Below are 19,550 nucleotides of genomic sequence, written 5' to 3'. Positions count from 1 at the left end.
CAATATATTATTTAAACTCCACTTTCTATTGTCCATGCCTACAGCCAACAGATGTTGTTCGTGCTAAGTTGTTTATAGTTCATTTTTCGCCCTGCCTGTGAGCTAGTTTAAGCGTTCAGGAACTAGCCGCATCACAACTGGTTCGCAGCTCCTCACAATTGTTGTTGTCTGCTCAGATTTAGTCTGTGTTTGGTATTCCAGTTGTTCAGGGCGGTGGTTCTCTGTACGGTGTAAACAAAACGCAAAAAAAAACCGTTTAAATTATTGAAATCCTAACTACGTAGGACATTTGACAAACGTAACGTTATAATCTATATGCTTAAAACAAGAACAACTTTCAACATACATATACACACAGGTAAGTTAATGTTAAGTATTAAAGATTGTTGCCAGATCTTAACTTCACATACTATTATTGTTATTATTTTTGTTTAAAAGCTTTTAATATGACCATTCCGTGTATATATGCATGGGTTGAGGGGTTTTCCAACGTATTCACATAAGTTTTTGATTTCGAATATGTAAAAAGACACTTTTTAGCATTTGTTTGCGTTTTTAGGGTTGTCAGGTGGCTGCACCGCAGCCGGTAAAACTATAAATGCCTCAACTTTGTCTTCATTTATCTTAAAATGTAAACATTGAAAGCGGCATTTGTAATGTACATGTGTATGTTTGTCCTTGGACCTTAAGCATAGGCTGTGCATATGTGTGACAATTTGTGGTGATGGCAACCCTATTATATACCATGTGCACCATAATTACATGTACATTTATACAAAAACGCCCATACATATGCGCATAGATAATAAAAACTACCTTTATTTCAAAATAGTGCTGTGCTAGCACTTGGCAGCCCTAAAAACATTAAATTGTACAATCATAAAATTAAATTGTTGCCCCGTTTGCTGTTACTCTTGCGCTTGCAGTTACCTGCACGTGATAACTTAAGCGCCGATGTCTAGGATCAAATGATATTTCTATAATATTGTTATCCAAATTCTGTTTAAGACCCATGGATCTGTAACATTCTCCGGAACTTAGATGTTTTTCAAACTAACCTCACTTTGCATCAAAATCGATACGTAACCTAAAAAGAATGTGAATGCGCTGCAAAATATTATACACATACAAACCTTGTTATACATACACGAGCACACATACACACACACACGCATAGTTCTACTTAAGCGAACTCAGGTATGCATGTGTGCGCGAGTGTGTGTGTGTGTGTGCTTGCATGCGAGAGCGAAACAGCTATAATAGACATACATAGCTCCCAAAACAAGTCCAATCATAGTTATGTTACTATGAAAAAGACATAAACATATGTAAAGGTGCCTATGCAGAGACAATTAATCAGGTAGCTTTGTTTTATTTAATTAATTTTTGTCTACATATATGTAAAGCGCATACAAACAAGATGAGAGCAATAAAACTAAAGTAGGGTATAGGTAGGGAGGCAGGGCGACACTGAGGTACAACCCAAACATAATGATAGTATCTGAGTCAAATCATGTTCCCGACCGATTCTATATCTTGACATTTCGAAACATAAGACCTGTTTTTTTTCCCAATACATAGTACAAACTTTGGACGGCAAATATGGCTGCCGACGCCTCAATTTTTGTATTGCGTCCGTTTTAGTTGCTGCTTCTCACTGTGCTGCTGTGTCTTCGGTACGCCTCGTTGTTGTACGAGGGCACGAACAAACTGTTTTTGTCGTTCGGCTGTTCGTTGTTTGACGCTATGGCAAACTTTTTTCTTTTTCTTATTTTCTACATATAGATTACATACATACATATATACATATTTTTACCTCGTATAAACGTCTAGTACAGCTCCCTCTCTTTCTTTCCCTCTCTCTCTGTCATCAGCTCTCTCTCCCTCTCTCTCTCGCTCTTCCTGTTCAAGCTCTTACGCTCTCACTCTCCCTCTCTTTGGTCTTAAAAGCCTACGACCTAGTACTAAACCGGTATCCTGCCAAAAGTCCTAGGCAAACGCATGGAAAACTGCATCTTCGCAAGTCCCAAAACTGCGGATCTTAGACTAGCGCACAAATTGCCACATTATTGCTGTTTAACTCCCTCTCCCCCCTCCCCCCGCTGCTTAAACTCTTTCGTTAAACGTGTGCTCTTGATTTGATTTTGTTTGCCGTTTTACATGTTTTCATTTTCAAATAACATTTTTTCAGATTTTGTCGTTATTTTCTATAGAAAATAATAATTTAATTTAATTTATCCCCCGTCGCCCCCATCCGCTCCCCCTCACCCATTGGCAGATAAAATGTTTCACATAGAGTTGTCTCGCTCCCGCACTCAGCTCACTCGCATCGTACCTCCCGCTCCCACAGCAAGCAGCGTTGCTCGTTTATAAAATGGCAATTTATGGCAACTTTACTTTTACTTTGTTTTGCGTTTTTCTTTTATTATGTTGTTGTTATTGTTATCGGAACTCTGTGGAAAACCATATCATAGACGAAGATCCCCTGCAGCAGCAATTGTAATGTGGTTCAACCCCCTGCAACCGAACCCCCCGCCCCGAGGTATTAGTTCTTCAAGCGGCAGTGCTGCCCACTCGTTTCAAAATTGTTGTTGGTAATCCGATTCGCATATAACTCCGCTGACAAATTACCTGAAAAGTTGACCTATTTCAGAAGTACCCGAATATCTAGCATGATGGTGTGCAAAATCGTTTACATTTATTTGCCAGACATGATGACGTCACAGCGCATTTGGCTAGGGGTCGCACGCACTGTAGAATTTCACGCACATTTAAGATGTGGAAAGTGAAATTGATTAAAAATTTTGGAAAATATATATAGAACGTTATCAAATCCTATCTGACACGCCCTTACCAAGCAGTTAGGTCGCTGCCCCCTGCCATGCCCTCTCGCGCGCTCTCCCACCTTGTCTCCCTCTCTCTCTCTCTCTCACTCGCTCTCTCTCCGCAGCGCTATTGTGCTCTTTTTTTAATGTCGTCGTCTCGCCGTCAGCTGGTTTTTGCGTTCGCGTTCGCGTTCACTTCGGCCACTGTGTTTAGTGTTGCCTTGAACTCGCACAGAAATCTAGTTACAAATAATTTGATTTCTTTAGAGTCTAGTGTAAATTGCTGCAAATTGCTTGACACTCATCGAAACGAGGCGCATCCATACTGCTTGAGCTTATCGTAAGTTGGATTTTGTCCTAATATTAAAAATTATATAAAATTGCTTCAATTTAACCTCAAATTTGTTAACACCCCACATTGTAACGGCAGAAGCTAAAATATATACATATAACGTATATCGAATATATGTATATCGCTTCAGTCCGTACGCTCCATACAACATATCTTGTTTTCCTTCTACGCTGGCTCCAAATATTTATCACATGTTCCTGCTTTATGCACGCTTATTTCTCTTGCTTGTTCGCTTTGTATTTGTGTTTCGGCTGCAGTCATCTTGCGCTGCGGCGGCTCTCGCTGTTGCTGCTGTTGTTGTAGTCGCTGTTGCTGCTGTTGTTGTTGTTGTTGTTGCGTTCGGCAACATACGACCGAACAACCGACCGCCCGCCCGACCGACCGACCGAGCGACAAGCACACCGGTTAGGCATGTAGATTTATAGATACATACCGAAACCGAAATAGCGTAAGGCACCAGACGAAAATCAGTTGGCGCTTACGTATATATATATATATATATATATATACCATAAATATTTGATTGATAGAATTTTGAAATAACATATTTCAAGGCTTTACCAAAACTTTAAATGCTAGTTAAATTTAATCGAACTCTTTCATTTTACAAGGTCAATTGTTATTAGTGGGCTTGTGGTTTGTTGGGTAATACGATTTTCAAGCAGGGTCTGAAAGTGAAATCCGGACTTGGTTCATTGTAAATTTCAGTTTTTTTTTTTAACCAACGCTCTTTTTTATTTTCATCGCTGACAGAAGTTACAGTAAAAGCTTTCGGTAAGCTTTCGGCAAAAGCTTTTTCGTCTGCATCAATTCTTAAAGAGGGAATTGACGAATTAATTGTTTTAGGTATTGTAAAACAAACTTTACATTTGATGTATAAAACATCTTGGGTGTGGGGGGTAGGGGCTAGGTCATATGATGTGATAGCCTCTGCGCAGGGCTGCCACACTGTCGCTTTCAGTGTTGCCGGATCGTCAATGAAACCAATGAAATGACAAAACACCTTATTTTTTTCATTTCATCTCAGTTCAATGTGTTCCAACTAAAGGCAAAATATTAACGCGCGAATATGATGGAAGTAACACAAAACGTGGAACTAAAGGAGTTGGCTACTGAAGATGAAATAATAAGAAGCATTGCAGAGGAGCTCGACCATGAAGTCGATAAGCTAACCACCCCTGGTAGGTACAACACTTTAATCGATAAATTCGCATTTAAATGAGATAAATTGTTTACAGATATTAAAAAAGCGGTGGAAAGCTGCAAATCCACCATCGATGAGGAAATACACAATGGATTGGAAGCAGACGTCCTGGAACCCGATATTGAGGCAACGCCGTCTATCGATACTATCGGCAAAAGCATCGATCAAATTGCCAGCGGAGCGCTGCCTTGCGAACGCAATGCTGGCACCGATTTGGATGCTCTTTTGGATAAAATTAGCTCGATCGTTGACTGTGATCCCAAGGAGTCTGTCGATGAGGAAGCCGTAGAGGAGAGTGCAGCTGTGGAAGCTGACAGTGAGTTGCTCCCAACCGATATCGATAACAATGCGAAAAGCAACATTGTGATCGATGAAGCTGCCGCCAAGGAGATCGGCGCCGGAGTAGAGCAAAAGGAAGAGGAGAACGATAACAGCGTGGAGAAACTTGAGGGCGCCGATCTTGTCGAGGCCGATGAGAAAATTCAAGAAGACGAAGAGGATTTGGAGAATAGCGAAAATAAACAAAATATCGATGCAACTGAGGATGAAGCAGCAGCAGAAAAGGATGTGCTAGCCGAGGAAAATATGGTGGTTGGTAAAGAAGCCGAAAATGTTAAAGAGGATACCGAAATCGCAAAAACAGATAAGTCTAAAGCGGATGATGAAAAGACGAACCTCAATAACTCAAACGATGAGGTCTTCATGGATGCATTGGAAAATATTTCCAGCTCAGATGAGTTTGAAGCATTGGCAGATCAGCAAATTAAAAAACCTGACGAACCAACTGCCCAAAAGGAGTGCAAAAATGGTCTAGAAGACATAACCTCCGACCAAAGCAATGATAAAGCGGAACTTGCCAATGATAAGGCAAAAGTCGATTTATCAATTATTGATCTAGACTCATCGGACGAATGTTTGGTAGCTGAGGCAACAACGGAGTTGGCTCAAGATATTTCCGAAGATCCCGTGCAGGAGGGTGCAGAAAAATCAGAGACAGCTGTAAAAGATGATGAGCGAATGGAGTTTGATAAACCTGAGGATAAAGAAGATATGGAAACAAAAATGACAGCTACGCAAGAGCTCAAAGACAATACGATTGAAGAGATATTAATGGAAGCTGCCGATACGTCTGAGGTCAACTCGAAGGAGGCCAAGACAAAGAAGGCAGACAAAGAAATAGAAAGTGAAGTTCCTGTTCTGCCAAACAACAAAGTTGTAGAGACAAATGGAGTCTTGGATAAAGACTTGGAGAAGGCAGACGAGGAAAGTGAAGAGCAGGCGCCGACCAAAGCTTCAGAGAAGATCGAAGCTGACACAAAGGAGGCCGAATCGGATGACGAAGTGATCTTTTTCGAGCCTATTGAGAAATCGGCAAAGGAGCCTGAGGCAGACGAAAGCAATACGGAAGCTGTCAAGGATATGCCAACTGCCGAAAAGAAGGCAGACGAGGTAGTCCTTGTGTCCGAGGACGAAGATGAACAGCCGCCCGCAAAGAAACCGGAGGAGGCGCCCAGTAAAAAGTCTGAAATAACAGCTCCGACTGCAACAACAGATTCCAAATCGAATGGAGAGAGAGATTTGTTAGCTGACAATTCGGACAATGCTTGCGATCAGTTTGAGAAGCTCAAAACGCAGGAGAAGCCCAAAGTCAGCTCTGGGGAGGATGTGGACAGCAATTCAAGCAATTTGCTGCAGCCCTCGCAGAAGAGCAGAGACGAGGTCGCAGCCGAAGCTGAGGCCGAACCCGTTGCGGAGACTGAAGACGGCGATGTGGAAATGGTGGGCGACGAGCCTGAGGATGAGCCTGATGCGGGCTTGCCGGCCGTCAAGCGTATACGACTGAGCACCGACGACAAGCCGGAGGCTAGCAGCAGTTCCAGCTGCACCACAGCCAACACCACCACCAACACCACCACCAACGATGAGGAAGCTCTACCCGCCGCAGTTGCCAAACGCAGTCACAGCCTGCTAGCCAATAGTAGTCCCGTGGAGAAGGAGGAGACGCCCAGCAAGAAGCTCAAAACCGATGACTCCGATTCCAATAGCTCCAACGATGGCACGCTACAAATCGATCTCGATGCCCATGACAATACCCAGGAGTCGGAAGCAGTAGCAGCTGCTGCTGCTGCGGAGACAGCCAAAGTCAAGGACGAGGAGAAGGCGGAGCCAACGGAGCTGCCGCTCGAGTTGAAGCCAAAGCCGCAGTTCAAGCCCGATATCAGGCCGTTGCGCATGGAATTTATTAAGAAATTCCGCAAGAACTTTGACAAGATGACGCGGCACGATCTGGAGGAGCTGGTGCTACAAAAGGTCGTCGAGAGCATGCTGGTGAAAAGCGAATTTGCGGAGATACGACGCCAGATCGACAATCACGAGATCACGCTGGCCAACTATCGCCGCAAGATAGCCGAGGTATCCAAGCAGTTTCTCGATCTGGAGACGGTGCACAAGCGCGTGCTCAAGGATCTGGAAACGAAGAATGCACAGTTTACAGCGCCGGTCCGCATAACGCGCGCTGTCGGTCTACAGGTGGGCATGGCCTTGATGAAGAAACCCAGCGAGGAGGCGCGCAGCCAGACCAGCGTCCATACTGCGGGCAGTATGTCGGCGCCGGCAGCAGCAGCGGCAGGAATGCCAACGCCGCCCAAGGCCAGCACCTCACCGATGCGCACGCCCATACGTATTGCGCCGCGACAGGGTCCCAGTCCGCCTCATCACCAGCAGCAGCAGCAGCAACAACAACAACAACAACATCAGCAACAGCAGACGCCTCCGCCGCCACTTGCTACCCGACCCTTTGTGCAGACCAGCGGCACGCCGCCCGTGCGACGCGGCTGCATGCAGAAGGTGACGCCACAGCGTCCCGTCAACAACACGCCCAGCGGTCAGCAGGCGATCTCCCCCAACCAGGGCATGCAGCGCATCCAGTCACTGCCCCATGTCACATCACGGCCCATGTACGCCAGCAAGCACACGGGCGGCACGAACGCGGCAACGGCAGCGGCTGTCGCGGCAGCGATGCGTGCACGCGGCACCACGGCCAAACCCATTGGCAAGGATTACCCCGGCTCCTACATGACACCGAAACAACAGCAACAACAACAGCAGCAGCAGCAGCAGCAGCAGCAACAACAACAGCAGCAGCAGCAGCAGCTTCAACAACAGCAACAGCAGCCCTTGCCGTGAGTTATTCCCGTATAATTTCTTATTGCAACTCCTTAAAGTTGAATCTTCCCCTACAGCGTGCGCATCGGTCGCAGTCCCGGCAAACAGCCCATCAGCATCAACAACAAGCCACGCCCCATGCCCATTGGCGGCGGCACCGTTTCGGTGCCCATGTCAAATGCCACAGACAGCGGCGCTGGTGCCGCCGGCTTTGGTCAGCCCAGTTTGGCTCCCGCCCGACCCAAAGAAAAGGCCGTCATCGATCTGACCGATGAGGATGACGCGGCGGCAGCTGCCGCTGCTGCTGCTGCCGCTGCCGCCATGGAGGCCAGTGCACGCCAGCGGCAAACGCCAAGTGCAGCTGCCAAACGCAACCTCCAGACGCCGCCCATGGGCCCCAATTCGCGTTCGACGGGCGGAAGCGTGGTGCGCGTCTCGCCCATGAATATATCGCGCGCCAATGCCGTTGCCAGACAGATTGTCAATGGACCAGGTAATTTACATAAAAGTGGAGCTATCTTCGGTTCACACGTGCCGATAACAGGTAACATATTGCAATCCTTTATAGAGACAGATTTATGGTTGTAAAAGTAATAGTATCCCAGCATATATCAATCTTATATGAAATCTCTCTTCTCTGTTTTGCGATTCTAGCCAAAATATTTATTAGTGAGATAAATGAGAAAACAAAATATGGTATAATACTTGAATCAAATTGGAATACTCAGTCTATCAAACCAAAAACCAACAGACTCGAATTTTTGACTATCGACCCAAGCAGTGTCCGAACAAACGATGCAACATGTCCGATGTTCATGCTAGCGAAGTTCGAACTGCTCGAGTCAAACTCGAGCTCGAGCTAATGTGTGTTCTATTGATGTGAGAACATACATGTGTGTAAAAATACACGCAGAAAAAGAGACGATTCGCTCGAACTTTCTTTCGAGCGAGTCAAGATTCAAATTTTTTCAGCTCGAGGCGCGTTTCGGATACTCAAACAAGTTCGAGCGAGTCTAGATTCAAATATTTTCGGCTCGAGCTGTTTCAAACCAAAAAATGATTTGGTCGACCCAACCGAAACTTCCGTTCGATCGATCTCGCTCTAGATTCGACTATTTTGGTTTTGGTCTGTTTTTAACACCTGCCTTAAGAAAACTTACTTCAATTGGTTGACATAATAGACTTATAAAAACTGCTTTGGTTTTTGCATATCATAATTGACATTTGAAGGATCGATCCCGTTCCTTTCCCCCTGGGGAGGGGAGTTGTCCGCTTATGAAACATGTGGGGAAAAATAACAAAAACTGTAGGATGTATATCTTCTATCTTCTGTTATCAATTTACAGTTTATACTGTATTTACATACTCATGCTCAAATTTGTACATAATGATATGTATATTAATATGGAATAATGAAATGAAGCTGAATTCACCATAATGTGATCTGCATAAGGTGTGTTAAAATTTTGTTGTATACCCTCGAGACGGTATATAGTTTTTTGGAAAGGTGTGTATGGAAAGATACGTCTCCAATCCTATAAAGTATTTAGACAATATATGAAATTGTATAATTATAAAACAATGTGTGCTAGACTGAATGGAAATTAAGTGAAGTGAGTTTTGAGAGAACACAAAGATGACAAAATTGAATTGGTTTTGACACGAATAGTTCAAAAGTGTGTGTGTGTGTGTGTGTGTGTGTAGAGCTCGAAATTCAGAAATCCTAACTTCAAATCTTGTCAAATTTGTATCGGGCAAGCAGGAGACCAACAGGCACACAAACGCATAAATGCTTCGATCCATGTACAAATTTGGCAAATCCCAAAAGTTTCAATTCACACATGCCGACGCTTAGGTACCCTCACCAACAATAACGAGCTGAAATGCAAGAAATTCGTCCGAAATTTGAGAAAAACACACATACATTAAAAACGATCACTAGACATAATGAGAGAACATTGAGAGCACTGAGAGTAAGCCAAAGCAGTTTCATGTAGTGGGAGCGAAATAAAAAACAACGATGCCGTTCTAACACACAAATACTATGGATTGCTTACTCTCTTGCTCTCTGGGCAAATGAGCGAGTCTCGGACCCGAACAAAAACGAAGTCGACTTTGGACCAGAAATCAAAAATATGAATGGCCACAAACTTTTCTTCTAGCTGTTGTTGTGTGGTTAGTGACAGAATCCAGCTTTTAGGCACTCAAAATTGTCGTGAATTGTTATTGGGTAAATAAAAGGAGAACCAACATTTGTCGAGCTCTGCAAAAGGACGACTGTCAGACCAATTCATATAGAAAAGGAATTATTTACATTGGGAACATTCTGGGATGCGGATACAAATGCATTGCCTGATTCAGGGACACGTGTGAACCACATATATGTAGCTTACAATTTCGGAGCAATCACTAATTGGCATCTCATTAACAGTTCAGCGAAGTTCGGTTGGATCCAATGTAACCATGCAGATACGGTCAGAGAATACGCCGCCGAGTGGGGCGCGTATGCGTTATACGCATCCGGCACCGTTGCCGCTGGCGCCACCGCAAACCTTTCATCCGGACTGGAAGCTGCCACCATCACGGCCCGTTATACGCATCAGTTTGCACGATACGGGCATTGTCATCTCATGGACGCTGGAGGATACGGGCACCCGTTTCGCGGAATGCGTCACCTATCAGATCTATGCCTACCAGGAGACCAGCAGCGACCCCAGCACCGACTCCTGGCGTCATGTGGGCGACGTGAAGGCCATGCTGTTGCCCATGGCGGTTACACTGAATCAGTTCCAAGAGAATCAGCGCTACTTTTTCGCCGTTCGTGGCGTGGATGCTCATGAACGTTACGGGGTATTCAGTTTGCCAAAAACGTGGTAATATGTCGAGTCCCCCCCTCGTCCCATTGGGAGTGTGTTTTGTTTTCGTGTAATTTTTTTAAATTCTTTGAAATTAGTTTTAAATTGTATTTATAACATATTTATGTACGCATTTTGTGCCCCAGCCTATTTTAAGTATTGAGTTTGAGTTTTTGGCAAGCAGCCGAGCAGCACAGTTTGTGGCCCCAAACTCTAAGCCAACTAATATATAAATTCACATCTATGTTCGTTCCTTAAGATATACCTATACGATGGGCAACACTGAGAACTCGCAGCTGTTAAATTGATTCCCCCCCCTATATACTCTAAGTTAGTCCTAAGTTTTAACCTTATGAAGTGTTTTATTTATGGATTAATCAGACTTCACTCAAACAACTGCTTCGTAGAAATTAAACGCAACAACATGATTCGTTTTGTAATTTAAGACTTATGTTCTAAGCTTAAAGGAATAGTAAACAATGAATAAATATCAAACTGAAACATCAAAAGCATTCTGTTTTTGATTGCTTCAACTCAGATCCAATTAAAAATTTGTAGTTTCACATTTATTTTTTCTGTTATGATAGGATTGGTAGTTTGGGTAGCTTACAGTTGATTATTATTTTCAAGAGAATTTTGGCTCCCTTTTTCTCTGTGAATATGGCATCTCTTCAATCGGCAATGAGGTGGCTGCTAGGTGGCAACCCTGTATATATTTCAAATGTAAATAGTTTTTTACGTATTTGCTAGTCGATTTCAGCTTACACCAAATTTAGTCTTTGTTCAACCAAAGCAATTTAAACAATTTACATTCTTCTTGGTTCAACATTATGTTAAAGTGCATGTTAAATGTACAATGTACAAAAAAATGTACAAATTCCTTGTGAATATGGCAACTCCTCTTCAATCGGTTAACAAAGAGATATCTGCTAGGTGGCATCACTGCAAATATTTACAATGTAAATAAAGTGCTTCGCAAATCTGCCAGTCTATATCAGCTTCCATAAACAGTTTATTATGTCTTAGTTTTAACATTATGTAAAAGTGCATGTTAAATTTACGATGAATATAACTTTGAAGCTTTGTTGATTATTATTTACAAGCTAGATACATTTTGTATATTCAGGCTCTTTAAAAAATTTACGAATTCTTTGTGAATATGGCAATTATTCTTCAATAGAATAATGAGCTGGCTGTTAGATGAAAATACTGTAATTATGTTCCCTTTGCAAATATATGCAATGTAAATAAAGTGCTTTGTAAATTTTACCAGTCAGTTTAAACCAAAAAAGTACAACAAAAGTAATTTAAACAATTTACGATTGGAACAATTTATTTGGTGGAACATTATATTCAAGTGAATGTTAAATTTACAATGAGCTTTGAAAATCATGCTAAATGCTGTGTTTATTAATAATGTTTCATTTCGTAGTAGTAGTTGACATCAAATAGAGTACATAATAAAATTTAATGGGACTTTAACCAAAGATAGTAAAAGTTATCTTTCGCTTAAATTGCATAGCGCATGATTTAAAAATGGCTCTATAAATTTAATACTTATCGTTATGACTGGACAATTGCTGTCAAATAATTTAAGGTAAATCTTATGGCAATCTAATGCTCAATTAGCATTTAATGCCCATATCCTTGCTGACAGTATGCACTCGAGAAAAGTCAAAGGACGTACGCCAACAAATTAGCACAAATTGCATGCACAAATTGATTTTCAGCCCGAATGCAGTTAAATTAGTTGGTGGTTGGGGCTTGTGTTGGGATGGCAGGGGGTATCTCTATATATGAGAGTGCAATCGATGACACATAAAATATAGATACGCTCATTTCCGTAAGACTGGGCGCTGTCCATTAAGGGGTCACTCGCTGCCCCAAACAAACGCTGCTCCCCTTCTCCCGCTTAATGGCCTACGTCGCCAATATTGCATGTTAAGTGCAATCCCTCCCCTCGCCGAACCCATCTATAGAGCCCTTTTATACGCTGTTCACCTTGTCTAAAGAGGTATATTGGCCTCATGCCTTGGTTTGGTAAAATTCTTCGACTTGAAACTGAAAGAATAATATACTTGTGCCCTCTAGTAGGCGTGCTAACCGCGTAAAACAAAATCAATCTGCCATAGTTTTTGGTCGAGGGTCAACAATTCTTATAGGCAGACTTTTCAGAGCCTCCCTCTAAGTTTACGATTCGAAAAAAATGGGCGTCTCATTAACTTCCAAAATTGGTATTTTCGCAATTTACAGTTTGAAAGTAACTGCTCTGTGATAACAGTTTTGGAGTCACCAAGTCAGTAATTAAGAAGACTCCGTGCAAATCATTAAACTGTTAAATGAACTGTGAACAGAGTTTTCGGCAGTCGGTTACACTCGACAATAAACTAGTTGTAGCCTGAAACCATAGAAAATTACATAAATGAATAAAGGTTTTTGTGTAAGTGTTACAGTGAAAAGAAAATATCTCCGACCCCATAATATATATATATTTTTGATCAGCATCAAAAGATGGTTGAGCTAGCTATGTTCGTCTGTCCCCGTCCGTCCGTCCGCCTGTCTATCCGTTTGAATGTACACGTTGATCGCAGAATCTATAAGAGCTAGAGACGTAAGCGTAGGACCTCCTAGTGCACGCGCAGTACGAATTTGAAATCGATAACCGATAACGCGCCTTGTTTTCAAGCTATCGATAAATATCGATATCGAAATTGTGTTACCTGATCAAATCTCTTGGGTTTTAAGAGCTAGAGTCATCAAATTTGATATGAAGCTTCTAGTCTAGTGGCTTTTCAGGCATATATCTTTGCTACAGCTTCGACAGGCTCTGTTGTTGGATAAAGGGTATCACCTAGTCGTGCACTCCCGACTCTTACTAGTTTTTTCGTCATGGCTGCGACACCAAATGCTCTCATGCACTTGACATTGGATGAGCGTTGCAGGCGACGTCGCGACCTTTTTCAATTTTTTGTACCGTGTGTCGTTTTTTTTTTTTTTTGTGTCCATTCATGCGCTGCATGTGGCAGAGAGCGGCGTGATTGGTTGGCTGTTGCCTGCATATGCAGCTGCCGCCTGGCTTAGTTGGCAAGGCGCGCCAACAAACATGGTGGCAGGCAGCTGCCGTGCCGCGCGTGCCACGTGCCAGCGCATTTTGAACGGCACCCAAAAAACCTTGACATTAGGTGCATGTGTGTGCGAGTGTGTGTGTGTGTGTGCGGCTCAATGTTAAGTCTTGGTATTTGCCTCTGCGCCTGCTGCACATCCGGCGCACAGAAATTTTGCCAGTTTGTCATTTTAATTCATTTGCAGGCGACGTGTCGCAAACATGTCCTGTTCATGTCCTGGCCCGTTGTCCTGTTGTTGTCATTGCCGCTCCAATTATTTGGCAATTGTCAAGGCAAGAAAAAATATATAAGCACACACGCACACACACACACATATGTACACACTGCCTGCTTGCATTTAATTGAAATAACGCAATTTAATTGTTGTTGCTGCTTCATTTCCGGGAAATGTCTTAGCAGCCACAATACACAAACACACACACACACAAGTCAATCACACATGTACTACTGCAAGCATAACAAAAACACAGATGTTTTGTCAGCAGGCACACACAAAAAACTGCTGTCGCTCTCTGTCAGCGGCGCATGCGTCACTTGCCGCACGGCAACACTGTTTTTATACATTGGTAGCAGCATTTGCGGGCTTTGTTTTGTTATTCGCTCGCTGAACGCGCCACATAACGGTTGTGTATCGTTTACTTTCGCATCTCTGCTGCGCGCAACGTGCAACTGGCGGCGGCATGCGGCGCGCTTTTAGACAATTAACGCGTGTTTTATTCAAAACTAATACATCAATATTTATTGCAACAGTTGTGTGTGTGTTTTTTGCATATTGTTAAAAAATATGTAAATACATTTAATAAAAAAAAAAAATATTTAAAAAAAATATATAACACATTTTAAGCATATAAACACAAAAACATGCCGCTTTGATATTTAGGTACAATATATAAACAAAATAATTAATTTCAATAAAATATATTAAGAAATTTATAATAAAAATATATATAATATTTAAAAAATATATATTAAAAATTATAAAAAGCTTGTAACGAAATTCTGCGTGTTGATAAAAAAAACATAACAAATTTTAAGAAAATTAATGAACAACAACAATATAATAAAAAAGCATAAAAATTTACAAAATACCAATTTATAGCTCATAAATTTAACAAAATAATAAAAAATAATTGCTGCAAAAGTATGAACACAACTGATTAAGTGTAATAAGATAAATGAGTTATAATAAATCAAAATAAATGAATACTCATAGCAAATAAATATAAAGAAATAAACAACAAAAAATAATAATATATAAATAATAAAACAAAAACAAACATTAATATAAAACAAAAACTAAGCAACAAACATAACTTGTTTATAGATGTTTAAAAATTATAAATAAAGAAAAAAGGACATAGATATTGAATGTTTACGCAGCTTTCATTGTTTATAATATAATGCATGGAAAACGACTTAGCTTAAATAAATACAAAAATATAGGTATTGTGTATTAAAGCCGCTTTCATTGTTTATAATATATTGCCTAGAACAAGGCTTAATTAAAATACATAAAAAATAAAAATATATGTGGAGGTATTGTGTATTAAAGCAGCTTTCATTGTTTATAACATATTTCTTAGAAACAGGCCTAATTAAAAATATATAAAAATAACCTTTAATTGAAATATCGATTACAAGTGGCAACTCTTCAATTTGCTTTGTAAGTATAACAATGCCCCAAAGCGTTCCACATTCTCGGCTTGCATGTGTTTGTGTGTGTGTGTTTTGTGTTTATGCATGTTAATTAAATTACCGTTATGTGTGCTTAACAACAATGCCAAAACCCACAACAACAACAACACAAACACACACACGCGCGCTTACACGGCGTAACCTCCATTGAGAGTAATTATAAAAAAACATCAACAACTACAAAAAAACACTACACGCACACACGCATACTAGCACATACACTCACACACTCTTACACACACACACTCAGTATAAACAATAACACATGAACCCATTTTCAGACCCAACTTCGACTCGAGCTGCGACTCAGGTTTCATGTCTTGGCCCTGGCCACTTGGTGCCATATTTGATATTTGTTGTGCCTGTGTGTGTCTGTGTGCGTGTGTGACTGTGGGTGTGTGTTAACTGGGCTGAGACTAGGTCTATTACATGCTGTGGCCATTTGCACGTAGCGCGTTACTATTATTAAGCGTCTTATTGTACAATGAGAGCGCACATAAGTATGCTACGGTTTCTGTAACTCAGACTCAGTCAGGCACACACACACGCACACTTGCCCATATGTATGTTGTGTGTGTATGTGTGGGTGTGTGTACTCAAGGTGCCATAAGCCAGCATTAGCTGTATATATGTGCATGTTTTCGTATATTGCATGCAGCTTGGGCAGATTGTTCAGCTGAAAGGCTTACGAATCAAATCGATAAAATCATGATCCTTTTGTATTGATGGGTGTGCGTGTGTGTGTGTGTATGTGTGTGTGTGTGCGTGTGGTCTATCAGTCATCTGGTAAAGCTTGCAGCTTATGTGCCCGCAGTTTATTTTCATTTCACATAGCGACCAAATGCTTTTGATGCCCGAATAAAGTATAAGATTTAAGTTTTAGTTTATTGTCTAAAAATAAATATATTTTTGCAATATATGCATGTGCTTAAATGTACTTTATTTGGCATATTTATGAATGTCTAGTTGCCTATTTTTGGACATTTTATGCACAACAAAACGTAAATCATGCAATCAATGAATTTTTAAATACTTTTGATTGTTTTCAAATTCCCTTTCATTTATTTATTTATTTATTTGTTTCTAGTTCTGTACAAATTAATTACTCAAATATTAAAGCACTCAAAAAGTAATCCAAAGTAGACTTGTTGATTTTTAGACCAACATTTTTATGAAATACAGTAAAATACGAAAAAGAAAGCAAAATTGTAAATTGCGTTAACACAAAAAACAAATAAGATTAAAAATATATTAAATATATTCCTTAGCAATTTGTTTGTTAAACAAGAAAGCTCCACGACCTAAAGTCAAAGAATATATATATTTATTTATATCTTAATAAATTATATTATATTTATTAAGTCAACTAAACTATTAACTATTCAAATGAATCAATTAAATTAAAATAAAAACAAGCTGTTTAATAAATAACTAAATTAAATATAAATAAGTACGTATTATTTAAATAGTCCAATATATTTGCTGCTCTCAGATTGGATTTAACCAAGCTCTAAATTTCTGAACTTTCTAGTTTAAAATACGATCTGCTAAAGTATATTATATATATTTTTTTATATTACATAGAAATACAGAAAAAAACTTCAATATAATTCCTTTCTTTCCTGTTTTACAAACCATTTTCTAATTAAATAATTGATTAAATATATTTTCATCTTAATTTTTTTTGGCTTACGTAAAATACAATTTTGCTTGCTTTGTTAAAATATTTTATTATTTTATAAAAAGGTTTTCTTGAATATCTGAAAGTCTACTCTGGATTACTTCATGAATTCTGTAATATTTAATTTTGTATATTTTTTTAATATTAATTTTTAATTAATTAATCTACGAATTGAAGCATTGTTCTGGTTATACAAATACGGCAAGCTACTAGATATTTTTGCTTAATTCAGTTCGGATTTTAGTCGACAATTTCTGCCAGTACTTTTATAAGAGGTGACGTTAAAATAGCCTCACGCAGTACATAAATACTTGAGCCTTGACAAATCCATTCCATGTCAAACGAGACATTTAATAAGTTTTTGTAGATTCGTGCCTTTAATTATACCATATCAGTTCCTTATGAAATTGCATATATTGTTAACTTACCATTCCTTTTGGAATTTTGTCCATTCTGAACTCAATTAAATTGCAATTTTTGTAGATTTCTTGTCATTCGTTTCAGCAACAGCTTCACATTTCTTTATAGCTTAGGGCTGACAGGATATTTAAAGGGATGTCATGTCGCCTGCAGGACATGTTTGCCCACGACACGTCGAGGTGTTGTAGACAAAACTAATACAACAACAACAACAACAACAACAACGCACACACACACACAAAAACACTCCCATTTTTTCATAAATTTTCCGACAAATGTGAAAAAGAAAACGAAACACAATTTCTAAACAATCCCACCGTCAGTGGGATGTGCGGGGTGGGGGGGCGTTGTACAGTGTCCCAAAACACGTATGCAAATGCGCAAAGACCAGCATAAATGTGCCATAATAGCCGCACTTTAAAGCTGAGTATTGAGTACTCGTGCCCAGAACTTAGGTATCGAGTACCGAGTATTGATTATCAGTTTTGCATACTAATAAGCGAGCGCTTTGTTCCGAACATTTCGCTGATGGGCGGGCAATACGAGACAGGGGCTAACAAAGCGACAGCCACATACAAATGTTTACATGAATGTGTATTTGTGTATGTATGTGTGTGTGTGTGTGCTTGATAGAGTCGCTGTTTCGTTGTTTGCCATGGCAGCTGCTTTGGACAGCAAAAAGGGAGCGCCTCGTGGCCCCAAGCAAAGCCGCATACACGAGTAAACATTAGGGGTATGCCTGTAACATGAACATGAGTTATTGCATTATTGCTGTTATCTTTTTTTTTAACTTTACATTTGCATATTTGTCATTGTTTCTTAACAACAATTATACAATACAATTAATTATAAAATAACTAGTCTTTAAAAAATAATAATAAAATCCTAAAAAAATCAAAAATCTTAAAAAATAAAAAATAACATTAAAAAAACACAAAAAAACTGAAGGCGTTCACATGGAAATCAAAATGTTCTAAATTTAAAAAATAACAAATGGCGTAATTTTTAAATTCATAACTTTTTTACTAACATCTGAATACACTTTAATTATTTTTTTAATATTATTTATTTTTGAATTAAAAAAAAAGGCCTAAATTCAGAATTGTTTCATTAGCATGTGAATACCCTTTGGTTGTTATTTTTATTATTATTTTTTTTTATATTTTTATTTGAAAAAAAAAGGTTAATCTTTTAATTGAGAACTTTTTGTTTGCTTGTTTATGTTCTCTTGTTATTTTGTTATTATTTGTTTATTTTTCTTTATAATTCCCCAATTTTTTAATTCCATCGTAATACCCCTTTTCTTCTGAATAAGCATATAAGTTAAGTAATTCCTCAATTTTTGCTGGTAATTCTTTTAATGGTAAATTTTGGTTTCGACTATTCTATTTGCTTGAACTAATCTATATTTTCCTAAACTAATGCCATTTAAGTCTTTAGGAATAATTGTACATTCATATTCTTAAGAAAGCTATTGGGCTATGAATATCTTTCATAAATGAAATTCGTATTAATTTAAATGATTTTACTGCTTACATTTTTTTAAATAATTTGTAGAAACACAGCTAAATTGTTGATTCGTTACATATTCATTTGAACTGTGGAGCTATAAATATATTTTGTATTTTATGATGATGATTAAGGAATACCCTTACTGTTATTTTAGCTGGCATGTAACAGTAGCTGCCTATTTGCTTTGTTTTATTTTTATTTTTTTCTGTTTGTCTAGCTGCGCCTCAAAGGCTTTATTTTTTTTTTTGGGAAGAGGCGGCCGTTCCCTTTTTTCTTTCTATTTGACGCCAACGTCGTCGCCATTGTTTTTTGGGGCTGTTTTATTACGTATACGTCGCGTAGTTTCATGCGCTTATTTTTTTTTTGGTTGTTAGTTAGTTTTGTGTATGTTTTTTTTTTTGTATTTTCTATTTTTATCGGTTAGTGTGTTAGTGTTGCTTGGCGTCGCTTCCGTTGGCTGGTTTCTTCCTGTTTTTTTTGGCGCTTGTTGTATTTGTTGCCCGTACATTTCCGCTACAGTCATAATACGAGCAGCAAACAGCTGATAACACACACACAAACACACACACCCCTGTGGCTTCGACTGCGCGGAAGCTATAAAAAAGTGTTTGCCTCACGTTTTTTGGTTGAGGGAGGGTTTCTGTGCGGGGCGTTTCCCCTTGGAACATGCATTGTTTTGACGCCCTTTACAATCCATTGCGCCGCCAGACGGTGCT

The 19,550-nt window shown here is 39.7% G+C and overlaps 1 protein-coding gene across 2 annotated transcripts; it reads left to right on the top strand.

Annotated features, from left to right (window-relative positions):
* The first annotated feature begins 196 nt into the window (after positions 1-196).
* wde (windei) lies at positions 197-10,910 on the top strand. 2 transcript variants are annotated; one of them, XM_064696035.1, is made up of 5 exons: positions 197-358; positions 4,205-4,358; positions 4,416-7,563; positions 7,624-8,039; positions 9,978-10,910. In XM_064696035.1, exons 2-5 carry the CDS (start codon positions 4,247-4,249, stop codon positions 10,421-10,423), a joined length of 4,122 nt encoding a protein of 1,373 aa, XP_064552105.1. In that variant the 5' UTR covers positions 197-358; positions 4,205-4,246; the 3' UTR covers positions 10,424-10,910. The 2 variants fall into 2 exon arrangements, with proteins under 2 accessions (XP_064552105.1, XP_064552106.1); XM_064696036.1 differs by lacking the exon at positions 197-358 and adding an exon at positions 2,989-3,165.
* The last annotated feature ends 8,640 nt before the right edge of the window (positions 10,911-19,550 follow it).

Source organism: Drosophila montana, unplaced genomic scaffold (assembly GCF_035044405.1).
Source record: "Drosophila montana isolate Dmon_TW-CO22-7 unplaced genomic scaffold, ASM3504440v1 contig_3833_1, whole genome shotgun sequence".
Taxonomy (NCBI): Eukaryota; Metazoa; Arthropoda; class Insecta; order Diptera; family Drosophilidae; genus Drosophila; species Drosophila montana.
The sequence above is the reverse complement of the archived record's forward strand: the minus strand, read 5'-3'. Positions and strand labels throughout refer to the sequence as shown.

Bases quoted from the DNA above. Each gene is read 5' to 3' on its own strand.
- wde (XM_064696035.1), top strand. From the start codon at position 4,247: ATGATGGAAGTAACACAAAACGTGGAACTAAAGGAGTTGGCTACTGAA. The intron at 4,359-4,415 runs GTAGGTACAACA...AATTGTTTACAG, and splicing joins CGATAAGCTAACCACCCCTG to ATATTAAAAAAGCGGTGGAA. The intron at 7,564-7,623 runs GTGAGTTATTCC...CTTCCCCTACAG, and splicing joins CAGCAACAGCAGCCCTTGCC to CGTGCGCATCGGTCGCAGTC.